The sequence below is a fragment of the Periplaneta americana genome, chromosome 5 (genome assembly GCF_040183065.1).
Source record: "Periplaneta americana isolate PAMFEO1 chromosome 5, P.americana_PAMFEO1_priV1, whole genome shotgun sequence".
In the NCBI taxonomy this organism is placed as follows: domain Eukaryota; kingdom Metazoa; phylum Arthropoda; class Insecta; order Blattodea; family Blattidae; genus Periplaneta; species Periplaneta americana.
The window spans coordinates 175049487-175074092 of NC_091121.1; the positions used below are offsets into that span (position 1 = coordinate 175049487).

At 36.5% G+C, this 24606-nt stretch overlaps 1 protein-coding gene across 1 annotated transcript in view; it reads left to right on the forward strand.

Moving 5' to 3' along the window:
- Positions 1 to 24606, forward strand: part of oaf (out at first) — a 747676-nt gene that overhangs the window by 446348 nt on the left and 276722 nt on the right. Inside the window, exon 4 of the mRNA XM_069826820.1 lies at positions 9883 to 10066. Coding sequence (XP_069682921.1) covers positions 9883 to 10066 — 184 coding nt within the window. The remainder of the gene's footprint in view (positions 1 to 9882; positions 10067 to 24606) is intronic.

The following is a 24606-nucleotide window of genomic DNA, read 5'->3' on the forward strand; positions in this document are numbered from 1 at the left end:
TATATGTTTCAGAAGTTACTGTAATAACATTGTAGAATTATTTCCATCTAGAGAAACTACACTTTCCAATGGTGAAATAATAATTAAACAATTAATTAGCTTCCGATATTACTTCATACAAACGCAGAAACATTCTCTTAGGCTATGTTTAATAGCTTTCGATTGTTGTTGTCCAAGGCCCCTTATAGACGAAGTCATTTGTTTTTATTTCAGTACAGCGCCTTAGATGGCGTTGTTATTGTAATTTTAAAACTCATTTATCTCATTAAATATTAGTCCTATCAAAATTTTGTATAGAATAAAACTTATCGGAAATTATTTTTAAAGGAACGTTTGTTATGTAATATTTTTCATGAAAATCAATAATAAGAGACATATTTCGATTTATTTAATTGAGGCCCCCTTATAACCCCTCCTTTTAAATAAAGTATTTTGAATGCCATATAGCCTAAAATCTAAGTTACAACGAACTTAATTTATATTCAAATTTTCATATAAATCGGTTCAGCCATTATCGCGTGAAAAGGGAACAAACATCCAGACAGACAGACAGACAGACAGACATACAAACAAAAATTTCAAGAAACCTATTTTCGATTTCAGGATGGTTAATTATACATGTTAACATCAATTATTTTTGGAAAATCAAAAATTACCAGAAAAATTTTGGCTACAGATGTATTATTAGTATAGATTTATGGACTTTTTATTGGAACCTAGGATGAAATAAGCGGAATTTGGGTTTTTTAGCCTAAACAGGTTGTCAGCACTGCGGCTGCCTTCGGTGTTTAATCGCCATTTGATACAGTTGTGCAGTCCTGCGTCCATTATCATTAGTCCGACCGTACATAAACATATCTGCCTACTCACGAAATGGATATCCTGCCACAGTTAGGCGCTCAAATATAACTGAACAGGCAGTACAAGTCAAATGTAAACGAAACAGACTAACCACGACTGTAAACAAGTTTCCTTGGCAATGCATGGCCATCTAGGGCAGTGTATCTCAACAGCCGGACCCTGGTATCAATTATGCCGGGCCGCGAGGTATTTTTCACGAATTTGTCATTTCGCTTTTCTAAGCATTTTTCACGAATAAATATTTTATAGTGGAAATATTTTTGGGAGAATAATTTTTATGACTGTGTCGAAAAGCGAAGCTCCAGATCGTCTCTATCCACACTTATATGACATAACAATCAGGTTTCTTCTTTGTTCTTCCACCACATACAGAGTGGCACACGAAATGTCATACCATTTAATTATCAACAGTAATCTCACTAGACGTTTTGATTTATCTAGAGAAAATCAAAACTCGAGTGGGATTTAATTGACTATTACACGATTAGAAGAAAGTATATAAAGAGTAGAAGTAACGAAGTACTCCAATAAAATAAAATATTAATTGACTTACGAAAATACAACTGTCTTCAAATGTATTATTGCACCATCTCAGCATTACAAATATTACGCTAGATGCATGCTAGATGGCAGTAGTGAGCAATACCTTCTCTTCGAGAAGTTCTCGATCTATACACGCTGGCAATGTTGCTAGTCAAGAAGGCTTTGTTGATTCAGTTTCATTTTTATTAAAATGCAACATTCCACTACAATTATCCGAATCCCAGTAATCAACGTCACTTGACAGATTATTTTCAATAAATCTTAAAATTAAACAATCTCTGATACGTGACTATCCATAATTTCATATAGCAGAACCTATAACATAACCTAACTAATATACACAAGCGTTAGAAAAATTTTAATTAACGACGATGACATAAAAAATAAACATGAATAATTTTAAAAGGAATAATTATTGAATGTACAATTTTCAAATTTGAATGTGGTTGGTGGTTCAATTGATGTTATATTGGACGTGTGCGTAATAGAAGTGGAACTCGTTGATTTAGGCCTACATGGTGTAGTCAATTTTATCAGAATTTCCGAATGAATTATTTTAAAAGGAATAATTATTGAATGTACAATTTTCAAATTTGAATGTGGTTGGTGGTTCAGTTGATGTTATATTGAACGTGTGCGTAATAGAGGTGGAACTCGTTGATTTAGGCCTACATGGTGTATTCAACTTATTCAGGATTTCCGAATGGTGCTCTTCATTTATTTGTAAATCGGATTTCAGAAGATGCATAGGTATGATCAGTGATTTTTATTAATTCTTGTTCTTGAATGCCAATGCGAGTCATATTTGAAACTGCTGTGCATCGACTGGAGTGGTTTGAAATTTTATATATTTTTTGACGTCCAGGCCAGCGCAGTTTCAAATGTTGGCAAACAAAGAAACAAATGCTAGGGACGCGATAAAATTAAACAAATGCTAGGGACGCAATATAAACATATGCTAGGGACGCGATAAAATTGTGCGATAAGCAACCATGATTGGTTGAAATACTCCTTTCGTACAGTTTTATTGGTCATAAGTAGTATGACGTAGTAAGAGTGTAATAGTCACATTAAAATTTCAATATTGTAGTTTCGACGTTTCTAACTGCGCTAGTGGATGCCGAAATTCATGGAAAATCCGATAGGTAGCATCACAATTCGGATGTAACCATAGCTACGAGCACAAACATCAATTTGTGAAATGGCGGACAACGGGTGAACACAAGGTGAAAGTTGTTCTGTGTTGTGAATAAAGAAAACGTTTGATTCTGGGCAAGGGAACCTCCTTGCATTCTGCATGAAAAAGAAATGTTTGGGGCAAAAGTTTCTGTATGGTCCGCAATTTCGAGCCACGGAATCATCGGTCCAATTTTGTTCGATGGAACTGTCAACCAAGTTCGATACAAAATTCGGTGCTGGACCCCGGACTCATTTCACCGGCATTATCACCTTCATCTCATTCAGACGCTAAATAACCTAAGCTGTTGATAAAGCGTCGTAAAATAACCTACTAAAATAAAAAAAAATCCATACAAAACCATGTTGCAAAGCAATTTTATCCCCCATCTCATGGCAAAATGTCTCACTATGGAAACTCCGTGGTTCACGCAGGATGGAGCCCGTCCACACACTGCAAACACCGTCCTGGATTACCTGCACGAGATGTTTGCTCTTCGTGTGAGGTCACATCGACATGGGTGCGGCAAAATGTGGCCCCCTCATAGGCCGGACATTAACCTGTGCGATTTCTTTTTATGGGGATTCCTAAAAGAGAAAGTGTACCAAAGGAGGCCAGAAAATGTGGTGCAGCTCAGAGCCCTTCTAGTGGAGTTGTGCCGTGCGCTATCTGAAGACTTGTGTCGAAAAGTGGTGATGAATGTAAGGGTTCGTTTGCAAGAGGTTGTGAGGCAAAACGGCGGTCATATGGAACATGTTCTGCATTAGAGATAAAATTCCAAATCCTAATTATTAATTCTGTATAATTAAATACACAAACGATTAGATAAAACACGGAAATTTTACTTAAAGCAAGTAAAGCGATCGGTTTGGAAGTCAATCCCGAAAAGACAAAGTATATGATTATGTCTCGTGACCAGAATATTGTACGAAATGGAAATATAAAAATTGGAGATTTATTCTTCGAAGAGATGGAAAAATTCAAATATCTTGGAGCAACAGTAACAAATATAAATGACATTCGGGAGGAAATTAAACGCAGAATAAATATGGGAAATGCGTGTTATTATTCGGTTTAGAAGATCTTATCATCCAGTCTGCTGTCCAAAAATCTGAAAGTTAGAATTTATAAAACAGTTATATTACCGGTTCTTCTGTGTGGTTGTGAAACTTGTACTCTAACTCTGAGAGAGGAACATAGGTTAAGGGTGTTTGAGAATAAGGTGCTTAGAAAAATATTTGGGGCTAAGAGGGATGAAGTTACAGGGGAATGGAGAAAGTTACACAATGCAGAACTGGACGCTTTGTATTCTTCACCTGACATAATTAGGAACATTAAATCCAGACGTTTGAGATGGGCAGGGCATGTAGCACGTATGGGCGAATCCAGAAATGCATATAGAGTGTTAGTTGGGAGACCGGAGGGAAAAAGACCTTTAGGGAGGCCAAGACGTAGATGGGAGGATAATATTAAAATGGATTTGAGGGAGGTGGGATATGATGATAGAGACTGGATTAATCTTGCACAGGATAGGGACCGGTGGCGGGCTTATGTGAGGGCGGCAATGAATCTTCGGGTTCCTTAAAAGCCATTTGTAAGTAAGTAAGTATAATTTTGTGAAGCTTTAATACAGATCAATATGTGTTATGTGTAAAATAAATGATATGACTTTTCGTGTGCCACTCTGTATCTTTGTCAAACTGCATTTTCTACCATGGCTATGCTTAAAACGAAGCAGAGGAACCGCCTGCAACTTTGTGTCTCCGTTTGGATATTACTTCAATACAGAGTTAACAAGCTAACGGATATAAAACAGCAACAAAAGTCTCGCTAGCCTCGTTAAATCCTTAAAAATTTCCAAGTGTAATAGGAAATAAAGGAAACTAAAGGTAACAGTGAACTTTTTCAATGATTTACATTTATCGATGTGATAATGTGTTGCGTTTTAAAACTAATAGTATTAATTAGTATTGGGACTAGGGTTTATACCCTATTTTATACCCAAAATTACATAGATTGCATATTATCGTATATATGTTTTGTCGACATATTGATATCCTTCTCAGCCAACGGCTTGGCTCAGTCGGTTAAGCGCTTGCCTGCCGGCCTGAAATTGCGCTCGGTCGCGGGTTCAATTCGCGCTTGGGCTGATTACCTGGTTGGGCTTTTTCCGAGGTTTTCCCCAACCGTAAGGTCAATGCCAGGTAATCTATAGCGAATCCTCGACCTCATCTTGCCAAATACCATCTCGCTATCACCAATCTCGTCGACGCTAAATAACCTCGTAGTTGATACAGCGTCGTTAAATAACTAAAAAAAATTGACATCCTTCTCCTGTTTCCCCTACTCAGCTGACTTCTGTGGTGAGTTGCAATGTATAATCATTCTTCCATTACCTTTTCTTTTTGAAACAAACATCACTAAAATCAATTTAATAATACAGTGGAAGCTCTTAAGTTCGACAGAAAACAAGTTCGACATCCTTCAGTTCGACTGCTTACGTAGGAGAATTAGACACGACCCTAAAAACGGTCACTAAGAAATGGGTTTGCGATTTGAATGGGAATTGGTTCTGTGTCTTGTCGTGATACTTTTTGAAGGAAAACAGAATATTTTATTGATTAGTACATCCATATTTAATCACTGAGCTGGCCTTCTATGCCCAAGGTTGTGGGTTCGATCTCGGGCCAGGTCGATGGCATTTAAGTGTGCTTAAATGCGACAGGCTCATGTCGGTAGATTTACTGGCATGTAAAAGAACTCCTGCGGGACAAAATTCCGCGACGCTGATATAACCTCTGCAGTTGCGAGCGTCGTTAAATAAAACATAACATTTAACATTTTAATCACAGATTTTAAATTAATGAACTCTTCTTTTTCTATTTGAGAATTGTGCCGTTTGTGAGACGGAACTGTCGAAACCCACTGTGGTACTAGAAGCGCATACACAAGTCTCGGGGCGGGCAGGATATGCAAGTACAGTACTGTATTCGTTGATGGATAACCAATAAGAATTTGTATTCATTTCACTTGCCACACCCACTACCCTTATTGGACTGAACTTTCAATTCTGTTCAGTCGACCTTAAGAGAGTCCACTGTACATTGTTCAATGCTATCAATTTTTGTTCTGTCAAATTTTTGATGGGTGGAAAGGGATAATATGTCGATGAAAATGAGCATAAATTAATTGATGATGTTGGATTGAAGAAACTACAACATGCTACAAAATTTAATTAATCCAGTGATTGATAATAATTTAACTGTTTGTTAACATTTCATACCGTTTTCATAGTCAACAAATACTTTATTATAAGTATTAAGATTACGCCATACTTAATTATTAAAATTAATGTGAGGTAAATGTATGAACTTTAAAAAAAATTGGAGCAGTATTTACGAATAATTATGTTGGGACCGAATCTTCGTCTTATAGAAAAAGAATTTACCGGCCACGGTCTCTGAGAGGTTGAGAGCCACTGATTTATTTTTGCAAGCCTTGTGGTGTCTCATATCTTACCCGATTTCATTTCTGAATTTGAAAGTCGTTTTGTGAATCAGTGAGAACGAGAAAATATCAGGTTACAAGCTACAAAGACGAGACTTGTAAGATGATGAATGGCAATCATACATTTAAATATAGGCTAATTAAAAATGACACTTAGACGAGAATTAGAAACATATAGCACAAATGAATGAATTAAATATTACTGTCAAAAATGATTAGCTCACGTACACTGAGTGCCCATGGAAGATAGCCCAAACAAGTCATGAATTATAGACCTAGACGACAAAGAGATACACGGCCATCTTACAAAATGTGAATAGACCAATTTGGAGTTGTAACAGGCTAATAGCCTATTCTATAGACGAAAAGGAATTTTCAGAATGTTTTTCATAAAGTCTTACCGTGATACTATCTTACAATAATATGTATCTGTCTAATGATTGTGTTTTTAACACTTGAAAAATACTGATTATGCCTAATTCTTAAATGGTGTGCGCATCTGTGATATTAGTTGTGCTATCGGTGACTCAGGAGAAGACGAGAGCGGACTGAGGAGGAAGGGATGTGAACAGATAACGTACGACAACACGTCCAATATCTGTACTGCAGTAAGCGGAAACAATAGGTCTCCTTCTGTTCAACTCAGCTTTAATTTCCATACGCATTGTTACTCATGTTTCCTGCACGAGTAATAACCTGTCTACTGGGATGCTAATCTGAGCGATGTTTATAACAATCAACAGCGATAGTCAAGGTCACATTCTTTCCGCTCGTCTTCTCTTGAGTAACGGACAGTAGATTTGAAAAGCAGCATTGATACTAATATCTCGATTTCTTGTCTCTCTCTTTCTGCCTTCCCCCTCCCCACTTTCTCACTAACTTTGTTTGTCTACTAAGATTCCGCATTCCGCTCCGTCGAGTGGATACTGTCACTAAGATTCAGCATAATGCTAATATTTGCCTTTCTTACAGAGTTCTTTTAATTAAAATTAAAATTTAATTTAAATTAATATAACAAACTTAAAGCGAAATCACAAACTTTTGACAGTAAAATGAGTCCTTACAAGAAATCAGGCAACAGGTTTCAGGTTCCTCGACTGACAAACCGATAATTAACATTACTGACGACTTGTGTGTGTGTGTGTGTGTGTGTGTGTGTTTAGTCAGCAGTCCGCAGTTTGGTTGGAAGCAATAAGGTATCACTCATGGAAAAACTAAGATAATGGTGTAGGATGGCCAGTTCCTTTCCCCCTGCATTGTATATATCGCTGAATAGTAACAAAGTTCACTAATCAACTTAAGATGTATGCAACAATTAGTTTTCTTCCTTTCATACATACTGTGAGATAATACTGTTTGAGTGCCAGCTCTGAAACCGCGCAGTTTGAGGAAGTGGGGAGCGGGGATACGTGCCTGATCAAGTATAGTAGAGCTGAGACGAGATGTTATGGCACCAACCTGCGCGAAGTTTTAAATTGCCGCCCAGCAGGGTAGAGGAGTGGGGGTTATTTGGGTTACGGTTCTCAAGCTCAGAGCGGCAGGCATATGCGTTTCATCTCTTTCCAAAAACATTTGTCTTATCTTAGTATCACCACTTTCCTATTCAAGAGTCCGAAGGTACCTAATGAAATTACGCCCGCTATTCCATCTTTATTTCTTATTCTCCGTCTGAATCAGACGACTGATCAGTGCTGGAATCAGATGTCCCTAAGTTTATGGAAATGTTCTCCAAAATACTGTCCATCACGTGCTCACTTTCAATGCAATTATTCTCTACTTTTTTCACATAATCACACACTGATATCCATTTTTGGAAGAAGCGATTGCAGAGTCGGCCTCTGCTTATACGTAGCGGAGAAATTATAGATGAGTCTTCATAGGACTTCATCAAAACTGTCCACAGCTGCAACAATATTCTTCTTCGGCTATGATTTTTCCGGACTGGAGAAAGAATCTGCTGTTCCTGCCTCAATATTTTTTTCCTTCTTTCCTGATTCTTGCCAAGGTTCGCTTTGAAATACCAGTGGCAGCCAGTACTCTTGCACACACGCTTTTCAATGGAATTGGTATTCCGTTTACAGCCTCTTCTGACATGAATTTCCATACATTGTATGCTATTTCATGTCCTTGACTATGAACTACTCTATGATTTCACACCTTAGACAATGCCATAATGAGGGCGGTCAGAAGGACAATGTTTTCAGTATTAGCAATAGCGGTAGTAGCAGAACGATCTGAACACTCGGAATGCTAGTAACCAACTAACCCAACACCCCTCCAGTTGAGTGTGAGGGCGAGTCCAAGCAAACGAACTAAAATGCGTCCCTCGCGCCGGTGCCATAACTTCTTGTCCGGGTTCTACAGCCTGCCGAGTTCCACGCCGCATTCCTGCTGCTGTTTCAGAGCTGGCGTTCAGACAGTAGGTTCCTTCCTGGTAATAGATGTGATACATGATCTGATATGATAATTATATGATCTGATATGATCTATGATATATGACCTGAAATTATACATCATATATATGATCTGATATACGATCTGAAATGATATATGATAAAAGATATGATATGATTTGATATATGATATGATTTACATTATGATGTACGTGTGTATGTATTTATTCACACTGCAATGGGTATATACCCGGTGGCAGTGGTAACTAATGACACTCAATAATGACAATAATAAACTTATTAATTAAAAATGCAATTAATAATAATACTAATAATTAATACTAATAATAATAATAATAATAATAATAATAATAATAACAACAACAACAACAACAACAGGGAATATACTAAATTAAATGAAACGATCACTTAAAATAACATTTGATATGGTGTGATATATGATATGATATGATATATGATATGATATGATATGATATGATATGATATGATATGATATGATATGATATGATGATATGATATGATATGATATGATATGATATGATATGATATGATATGATATGATATGATATGATATGATATGATATATGCCATCACATAAAATAATAATAACAATAATACTCTAATATGAGACGATCAGCGGACATATGGCCCACTTGCGTGATTCGGGTTCCGCATTTTTTCAAGTTGCACACCACTTCGGCGGGCCACGTTATGCATGATGTGTATCTGTGAAGAGTTATGTCGTGTACTAGGGTGAGTGTATGTTATGTTTTCGTGTAAGTGTAGCGTAAGTAATGGGTGAGGATGATGATGAAGGTGAGGGAGGAAGAAGGGGGAACTCGGTGCCGGCAAGTAGCCTACTCCTGTCGAATAGCATCAAGGGGGCCGCCAGGCTTAACGTCCCCATCCGACGGACGAATCATTATCAACAGTGACATATGCCTTCCCTTCATATGCACTGCGAACAGATTTGGGATTTAACCCAGGCATATTGGTGCACAATGTAGTGATTAGAAGTTGTGCACCGCCGTCTCTCCTAGTCTCGAGGTAGAAATTTTTACAATAAAATTCTTGACCCCTCCGGGAATCGAACCCTGGCCGGCTAGTCTGGAGGCAGACATACTACCACAGAGCTAACTGGGCGGACTGTATCAACGTTAATAACGATAGTTTTTCTTAGGATTAGTGGTGACCAGGTGTCAAATTTGAAGTTTGTATCTATACGACATTTTATGAATTGTGTAAATATTGAAACTTACAATTTTTATAATGTAGGCTATTTGATAGATGGAATCTTGTCAAACTCCCAGCTCCATTTATGCCCTTGAATAATTTATCAACTTATCAAGTACTGACACTGTCATGTTTGAATGTCAACAGAAAAATCCCGGAACGATCCGGACACCGGAAGAAGACAAGGGGAGAGAGAATTTCACAATGGACTTGTTTGTGAACGTGGCCAAGTCCGGCGTGATATCGCGTCACATCGCGAGCCTATGCAGCGAGGCTGGTGACGCCACCTATACCCGCGAGGTGGACATCAAGCTGTGGGCCGCACAACCTGGTGAGTACATCTCAAATACTGTAATTTATTCCTGTGTTATTTTCTGTTTACCACGATTATACTAATTTCAGAACTTCGTTGGTGGTTTTTCCAGTTGAGATTTACCTATCTTGTACTGTATCTGGCTGGAGGAGTTTCATTTGTAGAAGACTAGCAATATTTTACGGGATTTCGAATTTAGAGCAGGGATGTCGAACAGCGCTCTCGAGCTTTGAAATGAAGAGCCTTCATTCCTCCCTTACCGTGCAACGGTTGAACACAGATAGCAGGCAGACCGGTCGAATGATAGTAAACAAAAGCGAAACTACTAATGCGGCGGCTGGTACTTGGGATAATTTTTGTACGCCTTGCTAAACTCTGATGGACAAAGAATGTAGATTTACATGAGGATGAAAAAATGTTATGTTTTATTTAACGACGCTAGCAACTGCAGAGGTTATATCAGCGTCGCCGGATGTGCCGGAATTTTGTCCCGCAGGAGTTCTTTTACATGCCAGTAAATCTACTGACATGAGCCTGTCGCATTTAAGCACACTTAAATGCCATCGACCTGGCCCGGGATGGAACCCGCAACCTTGGGCATAGAAGGCCAGCGTTATACATGAGGATGAATGCTGATGATGATGATGATGATGATGATGATGATGATGATGGAAGGTTTTCTGAATTCAATCTTGATTTTAATTTCTCTACAGCCTTTTCACGAGCGGAACCGGATAACTTTTCTGGTTCGTGAGCTTCAGCATGTGTTGAATTAAAATGCCTTTTAATATTATGATGGCCTAAGCAATGTGTCTTTCCCTTCTTTAAGATACAGAAATATTTATCTAACCCTCCACTCACTATTGAATCGTCGTTCCACATCCATACCAGCCGCCAGAGTTGATAAAAACAACTGCGTACAGAACACTGCTACAGCGAGCTGACTGACTGTCGTTTCAGCTCAGCTACGGTAGGAAACAGTATTAATCGTTTCGCAGTTTGAGAGCGCTGTTCGACATCCCTGATTTAGAGGGAGTTTTCCGCCGCTCTTATTCATCCAGTGTATCCTCATCGCAGGTCTGGGCGTTAATAACTCGATTGAGTCACTGTAGATTACCCCTTAACTCCCCACTCCACCTTCCCGGTAGATACAGTTATGTTTCAGACCGTTACGAGTGGCCAGGAAGGCAAACATTGCTGAGTGACGGATTGTATAAGGCAGATGTTACAGCTTTCGACTCTCTCTGATCGGCTAAAATCCACCACTGATGCACAGTGCCTTACTACAGTAGAACCCCGATTATCCGTCACCCTATCAACCGATTGTTGGATTATCCGTCTGTCAATCTCTCCTATTTTTGTTGCAGAAAAAGTATTGAGTAGTGCACAGTACATTAGTAGGCTCCGTATTTTTTTTTATAGAGAGTGGTATTATAAGCCTTTGCCATTACACATTATGATCTACTGTTCGATTGACCTGTTTAATTTCTCTGCAAAACGTCTTCCAGAAGTGCCAAAAGGATACATGTTGTGCTAAGTATGGAAGAGAAGTGCATATAATTGAGTGGTTTTGGAAAAGAGGAACTGTGGTTCATCTCACATCGGAATACGAGATTAGAGTTAACTATGCGAGATTTAATAAAAAAAAAGAAGGGTAAAGTGTATAAATTACTTAAATCTATAACATAAGACCTATACTTTTCCTATCTTTCTACGGAAATCCATCATAGGAAGTTTCCTTGACTCTTAGAAACCCGTCATTGGCATTCATTCATTCATTCATTCATAGTGTTCTGTCACTGAAAAGCCAGTATTCTCCAATCTTTCCTATTTTCTGCCGTCCTCATAGTCTCCACATATGATCCATATATCTTAATGCCATCTATTATTTGATATCTTCTGCCCCGAAATCTTCTCCCGTTCATCATTCCTTCCAGTGCATCCTTCAGTAGGCAGTTTCTTCTCAGCCAGTAACCCAGCCAATTCCTTTTTCCCTTCCTGATCAGTTTCAGCATTATTCTTTCTTCACCCACTCTTTCCAACGGAGCTATTACACTTAAAACTTCTGATCCACTACCTAATGTGTTAAAACACATGACCACGGAGAAAATTACGAAACTGCATTATGCAACACTTAATTTATGAAAGTCTTCTATAGTACGGATTATCCGATTTTTTCGATTAACCGTTCAGCTCATCCCCCCTTCATTACCACGGATAATAGAGGTTCTACTGTATGTGTTTTTTTCCTGAAGCGATATAAGCGATAAGGACATGAGCGTGGGTATCTCCTTTCCTTTTCTCTTCCCCTTTATACCCAGTGCTGCTCTATAGTAGCTAGTTGTACAGTAAAACTCTGCTAATTCATACTTCACTAAATCGGAATTCGCGATAATCCCTGCAGTTATTTTTTATTTTTATTTTTATACAGGGCGCTTAGACATTAATATTCCACACATTGAGAGTAGAAGTGACTGGAAAGGGTGAAGAATATGGTAATAGAGTTAAATTATCCAACATAAGATTCAGTTACATACATTAAGGAGGCGCTACATGAGAAAATCATGAAAAGTCACATATTTGTTAAAATGATTGTATAGGCTACATAAAAGTATTTGTTGGAAAATAGCCAAAGTTGGCACATTTGTTAAACAGACTTTGAGCATTTCAGTGATACTTTCAAAACACACAATTTTTAGTATTTGTTTAACAGTTCACATTAAAATGTTTGTATCAATTTTAACACTTATGGGCCCGGTTTCTTCAACCTTTGTTAAATTATAACAGTGTGTTATTCCATTTTAACTGTAAACTTAACAGTTGAAGCATTTCTTCAACTACTGTTAGTACTAACAGGCTGTTAAAACCTATGTTATTTTAACTGCCCAATTTCATGCAATTAAATCATCTAACTCTCTGTTAGCATAGAAGTATCCAATATGGCTGGTGCGTTAGATGCTGAACTTATATATCTGCATTATTTAGAAAATGATATCCATGAATACTTAAATAGAGCGGATGATTTCTGTGATTTGACAGCCCAGAAGTTCATACAAAGGTATGGGCTATTTTCTGCCAAGCCTCACTTTTCGCTTTCAACTTAGGTCCTTTTGTTTGTTTATTCTCATTAATTGATTTATACTGGGAAATAATTTCCAGCAGAAGGTTTCTTTCGAAAGAGGAGAAATTAGTCTATTCTCTCTGAATCAAACAATGGAAACAAGCGTGAATCGCAATTGTCAGAGTTCAGAGAACAGAGAACCTATACTTGGTTATAGGTTATGGTTAAACTCTAGAATCTCTGGTCCTAACAGAGAGTTAACAAACAGAATGTTAAAATGTGAAATGTAAAGTCGAAGAAACGCACTATTTTTAACATCAATTCATACTTTTAACTTACAGTTAATTAACGCTATGTTAGGTGCATTATAACAAAGGTTGAAGAAACCGGGCCATGGTCTTATGCTGTAAAGTTTCTCAAAAACTATTTAGTGGATATGGTTAATTTTTATTATACTTATACCTAAGACATAAATAAAAAATCTGAATCATTTACTTTTATAATTTACTTTATCACAAACAAAATTAAATAAAATTAATCACCTTTATAAAATTTGTAACAAATTTGGAAGGTTATTATTTTTTATAAAAGGAAGTCAGTTTTGAAAATTCTAAATGATTCAGATTGTTTTATATAGACTAAAAAAGCATATAGAAAAAAAATCAGTTTAATTGGTTCATTAGTTTCAGAAATAGGGAACAATATATATGATCAAAAAAGATAAACTATGGGAAACTGTAAAAAGACCAAACTGTTTTGGTACCGACAGTAGTGACGACGTATATTCAGTTCCTATCGGCTGTACTGTCCATTCACTAATGTTTTAGGTAGTGTTTACTTAGTCTGAAGCAAGTCAAGGCCCTATCCTATACTGCAATAGGCTACTGCCTATCATGATACAGCTACTTTATCCGGACCTTAATTATTATGACTCAGTACATTTCACTTGACGATATGTGTCAGAGGAAAAACAATTGTTTGTATACATATGAAGTCTGATTAGTGTAATATGTAAGTAGTGAGCGTTGTATGCAATGGAGCGGGTAAAGAACTAGACACCCTACCCCATTACTTCCTCTCTTTGTTACCTCATGATTGATGCCTTATTGGTATCACTTGTGGGGTTGAAACCGGAGAGTTGACTAAGTAATTACAAAATATACAATTTTTCGTTTTCATGTTATAAATAGTAAAATTTTCAGATTTACCTCAATTTAGTGAAATTTACGTTTCATTATAAGACTCTACGTGACTTAAAAGTCAGGTATTGAAATATTGCTCTATCCGTAAATACCGTTTCGCGTTTGTCATAATTTAATAATTATTTATTTATTGTCTATTTATTTATTTACTGATATTTATGTCCTGGACAACAGCCATTGGCCAATAAAAGTCCAGCACAGTGATACAATTAATATTGTGACAGCGACGTGAGAATCGAACTCACGACCAGCGTCCCGCATGAAAGCAGATCGCACAGGCTCCACGGAACATTGAGTGACGTCGCGCGGTGGAGAGAAGAGAGAGGGTGTATTACGTCACGCGACGAGTTTGCGCGCGCATCTGGTGCTGGTAGAGAGGAGAAGGCCCTGGATTTCTCTGGAATGCCATCTCTAGAGACGGGTGGAACCTTCGAGGTTACGTCGCTGTGGTTATAAATTACGGTCGCGAAGGAACGACGGCAGTTTCAGAGTTTTCAGTTATTCAGTCAGTGAGTAAGCCAGAGCAAGCAAGCCAGCCTGAGTTCGACTCGAGTGTGCGTCCGCATCTGCGTCAGCATCCGAAGGCCTGAGTTCGAGTGCAGTGGACCGCAGTTGGAGGGACCTGAGTTCGAGTGCAGTGGACCGCAGTTGGAGGGACCCGAGTTCGAGTACAGTGAACTGTCTCTGAAGGTCTGTGGTTCGAGATACCGTGAACTCGAGTGACTGAGATAGAAGAACTGAGAACTGATAGTTCTGATTTGTAAATAGTGCTTTGTAAATATTAGTTAAGATTAACAGTTCATTGTTGTGCGTAATAGTCCAAGTAAACTGTCATTGTCGTCGGTGGAGTGCTATAACGAATACTGTGTTGAGTGAAGATCCAATTGTTGATGAGAGCGTTTAAGGTGAATTGTAGAAAGGAATTATTGTTGTGACGAATAAATTACATTGTTGTAACTAATAAAAATCACAATATATTAAAATGAGCAACTATGATACAAATTAAATACTTGTGTTAACAACAAAATAAATAACATAGATTACAATAATTAATTTACAAGAATTAATACTATAAAATATTAGAGAAAGAAGTAGATTCTTACTACCAATTTGTGTATAAGGATTATGCAAATAATATTAGCAAAGACATTGCCATATTCTAATACTTCTATAGGCCTACGTTGATTGGATCGAAATCATCTACATGTAAGTTAGAATTTTTAATACATCTGGAGACCGGCGAGGAAGATTTAGAAATTCTAATGTAGAAGAGTTTGTGATGTCTCATGTCCTTCATAGGAATACGAAGGCTTACACTGTTTAAGAAAGATTGACAATTAATGTCACCTTTAAGGACCTTACATAAGAATTGGTAATCGAAATCATGACGTCTGGCATACAGGCTTCGACATTTAAAGTGCTCTCATTTTTTATCATAGTTATAATCAGAGTTATTAGGCAGGAATCTGTACGAACATAATGAAATAAATTTCCTTTGAATATTTTCCAGTTTTTGCCGAATCAGAACTAGTAATAGAGTTCCAAACTACAGATGCATATTCGAGTTTCGATCTCACTAATGTATAGTATAGTATTAAAATAATAGTAATAATAATAATAATAATAATAATAATAATAATAATAATAATAATAATAATAATAATAATAATAAAGTACGATTTTGGCTGTGAGACGCTAATGAATTAGGCAAACCTTTATATCACCTATGCCACAAAAGTTTTCCATTTGGTCCCGCCAATATTCAGATCTGGAACTCCCACGTGAAAAGCTAAAATTTAACCGTACGCCATAAATATTTGAACAATGTAAAGTATTTACATATTTATGATAGTGTTAACTCTATTCACGGTCTTGCTTGTTAAGTGTTATACAGGGACATCACTTTATTTTTACCAACATTTTTAACATTAACCTGGCTATACTCGGAAACACTGTTGCCTCCTTCCATTACAGGAGTTTGATGTTACTAGTGTAATATGTAAACAAATCATTTTACTAGGTATAGGAGGAGAGAAAAGTAGTGTATCCATTTATGTTGTAGGGAAATACGATATTACGATTTTCAGTTTGATCATCACTTTTACGGAATTTATCAAAATACTGTAGAGTAGGAACAATTTTTTTCAACAACTCAACTTTTCAGGCGGCTATGTTCGTTATGTAATGTCTATTTTATTTAGCATATTAATTATTGATATAGAGAGTGCATTTAAATTGAGGGGGTCATAAGTAACGGGCTGTAAGTGCACTTAAGTTACTTTTGAGAAAATGGGGTTTAAATATTTAAGCTTACGTAAAATCGGTGAAATTTTTATTTAAATTTTAATGTGTGATGCGATTAAAATATCCCTTTGCCACTAAAATTTTAGATACTTTTGCTTACACTGGATGCACTTAATTCACAAATGTCACTAGCATTCCTTTGCTTCTAGCCACCTCAATTCAAAAAAAGCTAATCTGAATTTTTAAACAAGTTGCTGAAAATGGTTGCCGTTCATTACAATGCAGGATTCAATTCAGTGCGCATATTATTAAAAACATTTTGGAGCATATTCTTTGAAATTGAATTTACCGTTTCTTGAATATAATTTTTTAGTACGATATTATTAATATAGGTTCTTTCTTCTATAGATAACGCAATCATATTTATGAAACACACTATACACTGCAGTGTTTACTTCACTGCTTGAAGACTTCGAATGCAACAGCGGCCGTAAGTTTGTGTGTCTGACGGGAGCAAGGACATTAGTGAAGGGGTGAGAGTGAAGTACATTCAGAAATGCAGGTACAACAAAAATGCAAGTAAAAATAAAATGATGTCCCTGTATCTGTTTCCGCACTGAAGATTTTTTAAATGAATCGGAGGGTAGAAAGAAATCGTGTCTCCCATTGAATGTACGAGGCGATCGATAGACGATGGCTCTGAACAGGTAGCTAGGGCCTAATTCCAGCCAGTCAAGGAAAGGGGAATAATATGAAACTTACGAGCGCTAACTGCTGTTTTCATCGCGAAACTCTACTCCTTCCGAGGAAACTCGAATTCAGCTCTCTAGATTTAATGATGTGGCAAGATGACAAGTATGCACTCCTTTATGAACCTTTTTCGTGTAATGAGCCAATAAATTGGACTATTTAAAGTGCCTTATTAAAAATCTGAAGTTCGTTGTAGTAGATAGACATCGTAGTACAAGCCGGGATCGAAGGGAGTTAGGGAAGAGACAGAAAAAAAACTGTTGCAAGAAAAGAGGAGTAGAAACTGAGGAAGAAGGTAGAATAAGACGGAGAGGGAAAATAAAGGAAGTGAAGAAGAGAAAAACAAGGAAAACAGAAAGAAAGAGAAACGGTGACTGGCTTATAAATACAGTCTAGTACAGGCATGTCAATTGATGCCCACAGGAGCAAGCGCGCGCTTTAGAGCCCAGGAGAGCCGGAGCGTTTTACAGCGGAAAGGAAAGAGACAGACGAAAGAGGTGGTATATGCCGCTTGGTCGAGCTATGTTCAGGGATGGCCAGCAATAGATAATGGGAAGAGAACTTATTAAAACTGTATTCATGTTAATTTTTAGATTTGCCTGAGAAGTATAAATGCATTATAAGAATGTAAGTTTTAATTTCAATGCTCATATTTCACAAGTTTGATTTTTTTATTCAAAAGAAATATTTTCTCAACTTTTCGTATAGAAAAGTGAAATTTTAAGGTATAGGCCTATTTATTAGTAGCCTTACAGAATGTTTTCGTAAATCTAATATACCGTATATACGTATTACTGAAGATAGTGTATCGAACATTTTGAAAATATTCGCATGGAAATTGTTTGTAAGGATATGAATTAACAAGGCAACTACTGTTACATCATAAGCAAAAGATACGTGCCCATGTGTTGTAAAAATGTCAGCTCTATAGCTTCAGCAGATTTCGAGAAAATAATTTAATATTCTGATGATAGGAAGTTGCTCACAAATATCACCTTGAAAGCATAATGCGATAAGAGTTTTGTTATGTAATATTAGTTACACTTAAAACAGATACAGTACCTAGGTAACTTTGCTTTTTACTGCAATATTGTTTTGATTAGTTTATTGATTACTTTTGTAACGCTAAAGATACCACCAATATAAATTCCAACTTATCATGTCATACTCAATCTCTTTCTTTGGAATATCACTTTCTTTATGAATGATGTGTTTCATCCACTTAATACAGCATAATATTATACTGCTATGGAATTTAAGTGAACATTCCTTCTTAACTCTCTATTATGTTATTAAGATTTAAAACACAAGTGCAATATTAAGAAATCAGTATTACTACTTTTGTTTTACAGACAATATAGATAATATTAAGCAGAAAGAAGCCATATAAAAATAACGACATAAAATTTCACGAATAATTTGAATAATAGAGTTCCCGGGTAGCTCAGTTGATGGAGCGTTGGTACGTTAAACCAAAGGTCCCGGGTTCGATACCCTGCCCCGGAATTATTCAAATCAACTTTAGAGGGACTTATATCTGAAAGCTTGATTTGCATAAAATTTCACGTTCCGTTTGAAGTTTGTGCACCACTGTTTTCTTAATCCAACAGGTTGCTTATTCATATACACAACCCTTCCTCTTTCCATACTTAGCGCTTGGTGCCCTCGCACGACGTCAAGGTCAGAAAAATGCGCTTGCTTTGACATCACTGGTCTAGTATGTACAGTCACGAAGCTCAATACGTAGTAAAAATGCATCCATAGATAGTTGCTAGGATCGCTACTATCGCCTCATTACAGACAACGCGAAATAGTACCTGCGCAGTCTATTGTTCCTAGTACCCTCATAAACTCAAGCTTCGTGACTGTATGTACTAGACTGTGGTATAATTATAATAGGAAGAGGAGAATGAAACGAGAGGAGAGAAAATATGAAGGAGTAAAGGAGGAGAGGGAAAAAACAAGAGACGTTAATAGAGGAAAAGAAGGGGATAAGAGAAATAAAGAGAAGGAAAAGGAATAAGAGGAGAATGCTGATGAAGAAAGGTGATGATGCATAACAGTAAAAGGAGATGATGGAATAGATGGATGGGAGCAGTGGGAGGAAGAACAAAAAGAAACGAATAGAGTTTCACAAGCTAGGTTAAAACTTATTGTTCACAAAACGGTTAATGTATCTGCAATTCTGCGCCAAATAAAGGGTGTATACTCAACAAATTGAGAAGGATATTTGTCCTACAAAAACATCATTCTGTTAGATTTTATCGGGATGCTGTAGTTTGTACCGCCTTCAGTCAATGACTTTTATATTCATTAAGATAATTATATATAATATTATAATAATTATATATACAGTAGATGAAGAGGGATAATTTGAATAATTTCACGCATTTTAACAATTTTCTTCGAATACATCCATATTATCGCTAATATCAATATGAACTGCTGTACTTAGATGTTTAAAGAAGAAATAAAAATCTTATAAAATATTAAGAACTATAACAGACTTCAGAATTGAGCTATCCGATTTACCCGCAGAGTTGTACAGGATTTAAAAAATGTGGGGTAATTTGGATATATTGTGGCCACGTGTTCGGCTTTTGTCGAAAAGAAGAGTTATTGCGTAACAACAGGCATCATAGAGTCCGTGTCTTCTTCGGAACAAGAGTAGGGAAGTTCATGAAGAGGTCCACTGTATTTCTGAAGACGACTCTCACAGAAGAGCTGATATAATAGCAATAAACAGGCAACAACAAAAGGCTATTATCATAGATCCAACTATACGCATGGAGAGAGATCTAAACCAAGCTCATCAGGTTGATCAGGAAAAGAGGGCCATTTATGAACCTTGTATTCCCTACCTTAGTGCCAAGTATAACATCCCTCTCTTCAATTGGTCAGTGACAGGTTTATTTTTTGGTGCTCGGAGTTCTTTACCAAAATTTACATATCATTTTTTAAAACAATTATCAATACCATCTTTTGAAATTCAGAAGATCATCTCGCAAACGTCGACCTGGTTGGCGAGTTGGTATAGCGTGGCCTCCTATGCCCAAGGTTGCGGGTACGATCCCGGGTCAGGTCGATGGCATTTAAGTGTGCTTAAATGCGACAGGCTCATGTCAGTAGATTTACTGGCATGTAAAAGAACTCCTGCGGGACAAAATTCCGGCACATCCGGCGACGCTGATATAACCTCTGCAGTTGCGAACGCCGTTAAATAAAACATAACGCATAACTCATCTCGCAAATTCTTAAAGATTCCCTGCAGATTATACAATATCATTTATACCACTCAAAGGCTTTTAACCCTCAAACGGAGTTGTGGGGTCGTTTTCGACACCAGGCAAATTGTATACCCCTGACATTCCTTAACTGTTGCATTCTTTCTCTTAATCTTTTGTGTACCTTTTCCTTTTGTCAAGCTTAATCCATTGGCTGTGTCGTTGACCAGCAGGTACCGTTATTTATTTCCAGTAATAGCTAAAATATTGAGTAGTATCCTTTTCGACCCCACAACTTCAGTTGTGTATCTGCACCTTGTCAATGTACATCCGACGTGTTGTCATAGTGGAGTATGGCTACTAATGCGCGTAAAAGTGTGTCAGTGCTCGATTCGGGTTTCCCACGCTTTGTAAATAGTGTTGTAGATAAAAGTGAAGGCAGTGATGCGAGTGGATGTGAGGACGAAGATGATCCGGACTATAATTCTGAACATGACACGGATTCAGAACAAGATTACGACTCGGATGGAGTGGATGAAGACGTAAACCAACCAAATGGTGATTCATTGAATTTCTACGGTAAGAATGCATGCAAATGGTCGGCTATCGAACCTAATAGAAACAGAAGAACACCAGCACACAATATTGTAATGAAAGTTCCTACACTGAAAGGAAAAGCTAAAAATTTAGGGAATTCGTGCAATCCTTTACAGGCATGGGAATGTTTATTCACAGAAGACATGATTACAGAAATTGTTATACACACAAATGAGAAAATTAGTTCCTACAGAGCAAATTTTTCTGATACAACTCGTACAGAACTGAGAGACACTAATGCAGTAGAGCTGAGGGCACTTTTCGGGTTCCTGTATTACACAGCAGTTTTCAAATCAAACCATGAAAGTCTCGAGTCCATGTTTGCAACTGATGGGACTGGAAGGGATATTTTCCGTGCCATTCTTTCTGTCAGGCGAACATACATTTTGATATATTGCTTGCGTTTTGATGATTTTGCAACACGAGCAACAAGGAATGAAATTGATCCATGTGCAGCAGTGTCGTATATTTTTCACAAAATGGTTGAAAACTCTCAGGCTTGCTATAATATATGTTCTTATGCCTGTGTAGATGAGATGCTAGTAGGTTTCCGTGGCCGCTGCAAATTTAGGGTTTACATGGCTAGTAAGCCGGAGAAATATGGGCTGAAAATTATGATTTTGTCTGATGCTAACACTAATTATCTCTTGAATGCATATACATATGCTGGGAGAGACAGTGATGAGATAAGTCTGACAGCACAAGAAAAAACGCTGCAGAAACCAACACAATCAGTACTGAGATTAGTGAAGCCTGTTTGTGGAAGTAACAGAAATGTTACAGCTGACAATTACTTCACTTCCATGGAGTTAGTTTCCGCACTGAAAGAACGTAAACTAACTTATGTAGGGACGATGCGGAAAAACAAGAAAGACATTCCACAAGAATTTCAGGCAGACAGGAAACGTAAAGTAGGCTCAACTGAATATGGTTTCCAAAATTACCGCACATTAATTTCCCACGTGCCTAAGAAAGGAAAGTCTGTTATTTTGCTCTCTAGCATGCATCATTCAGTAGACACAGATCCTGAGACAGGCAAGCCTGAAATTATTTCCTTCTATAATAGTACAAAAGGGGGAGTAGATAGCCTTGACCAAAAGTGTATTACATATAGTAGCAGCAGACGAACCCGAAGATGGCCTCTGGCTATTTTCTATGCAATTCTGAATATTACTGGTGTCAATTCTTATATATTACAGACATCATTCAAAGACTATATACCCATTTCCCGCTTTGAATTCCTGAAAACGCTAGGAAGACAACTTACAGAGCCATACCTACATGAAAGGCTTGTAAATGACCGACTCCCAAAAGAACTCAGAATGATTGTTTCCAGGATTTTGAAGGAACCTCTGCCAAAGAATGAAGAAACACGCGAGAAATCGAAAAGAAAACGTTGCGCGCTGTGTCCTCGTTCAAAAGAGAAGAAGACAAACCAGTACTGTGTTAGTTGTGACCGTCCAGTTTGCCAGGCCTGCCGATCAGTTACATGTAGAGAGTGTGGAGTATAAAGGAAATCCAGTTTGACAGCAAAGTATGCAACCGCACTGACATTTTTATTGTGATTACTACATTTTAATGTGATCGTTATGAAGAATATATGATAAAATGGAACTTTATCTTTTACAATAATTTTAAATTAAATCAAAATTGTCGCACAGACTTTCGGTGTTATATTATGTTATGATCTATTGTTTTTCAAAGTTTTGCACAAATTACTAATAATTATATTGTACTCATATTAGTTATATGTCCTCAAATTATGTAAACAAACTTAATAATAATTGAAATTCCTATTACATCATTTTAAAAAGTAAACAAAATTGATATTTTACCTCATTTTGTAGTGGTATCGTTTTTGACCCCACAACTCCACTTATGTCATAAAACAGTCACAACTCCGTTTGAGGGTTAATGAAGGATATGCTAATTTTAAATAAAATCTTTTATTTATAAGTATAATTTTAAGATCATCTTTAAAGATTTTATTTTATAATTGATAATCAATGGTGCTTAATTATTACATTTTATTTTATAACAATATTCATATTTAATTAATTATATTTATTTGCTATTAATGTTCGGATCCTTGTGGTCATCCTTAATTAAGGCCGGACGATTTGTTTCTCTCTCTCGAAATAAAATTAGATAATGCTATTTTCGAAATCAGTTTTATTTCAATACTGGATAATTACTGCTGAAACTTGAAACTTAATTTTCTAATTAACAGTGCATTTAGTCACAAAACGTGATATAGATTTTTTTATTAATTTAAGTGTATCCTATCATCCGTTTTAATCTGCAAGGTTATTTCACTTCCACCCTGTATTATGTTTTTTGCAATCGCAGGGCTCGTTAATTTTTCGTTATTCGCCCCGACTGTACGAACGTGGCTCATAGTTGTCGTAAGTACCGAGAAGCGAAAACTACTTAGTTCGTCAGAGACTATGCAGAGTGCACCACAGCGGGGTGGTAGTACGTAGATATTTATGTGATGTATTCACCATTAAAGCAATAACCCACGTATTGAAATAAGTCACGAATTTCATCTAACGGTCGTGAACATTTTTCACATGACTACTTAAATCACCTTCTACGTTGAACATTACATAGAAGAGGCACATGGAAAACTGAATATCGGTTATGTGTAGGAGTTGTTGCCTGAATACGATAACTTTGTTCTTCTAAGAAATATTTTCTCAACTAACTGTTTACGTACAATTTATTTAGCATTATTTCAATCTATACTTATGTATGGTATTATAGGATGGGGTGAAACTTATAATCCAACCTTTATCCGTTAATTTTACTACAGAAAAAAGTATAAAACATTTGTATAAAAAAATCAGAAAGATTACTCAACTGAACTGTTATTTAAACATTTCCGAGTTCCAGCATTAAACAAATTTAATAATAATAATAATAATAATAATAATAATAGCTTTATTTAACCTGCCAGAGTTAAAACCGTAGAGCCTTCTCTTACACTCAACCAGGATTAAAACTTGCTTACATAGTTCAACATACACTGAATCGGATTTAAGTAATTATATACAGATACAATTTACAGAATGATATCAAAAAAAGGCAGTTAAATAAAAATTTATCTAATAAAATGAAAATAAACACGGTAGAATACATATTAATGTCATAGAATGAAATACATGAAATCAGAAGCCGACAATTCAATAAAATGTACTCAATAAAATAATAATAAACACATTGGAATACATAGGCTATTGGTATTAAGTTACAAGAAAGTAGAATTCATATAATTAAACCGGAAACCGATAATTGAATAAAATGTACACAATAATAATAATAATAATAATAATAATAATAATAATAATAATAATAATATACAGTATATGTATGTATATAGTAGAATATATATTAGTATTAGTTATTAAATGAACACGATTTACATAATAAAGTTATAAACAGAGATTTGAATAAAGAATACACAAAGATTATTTTATT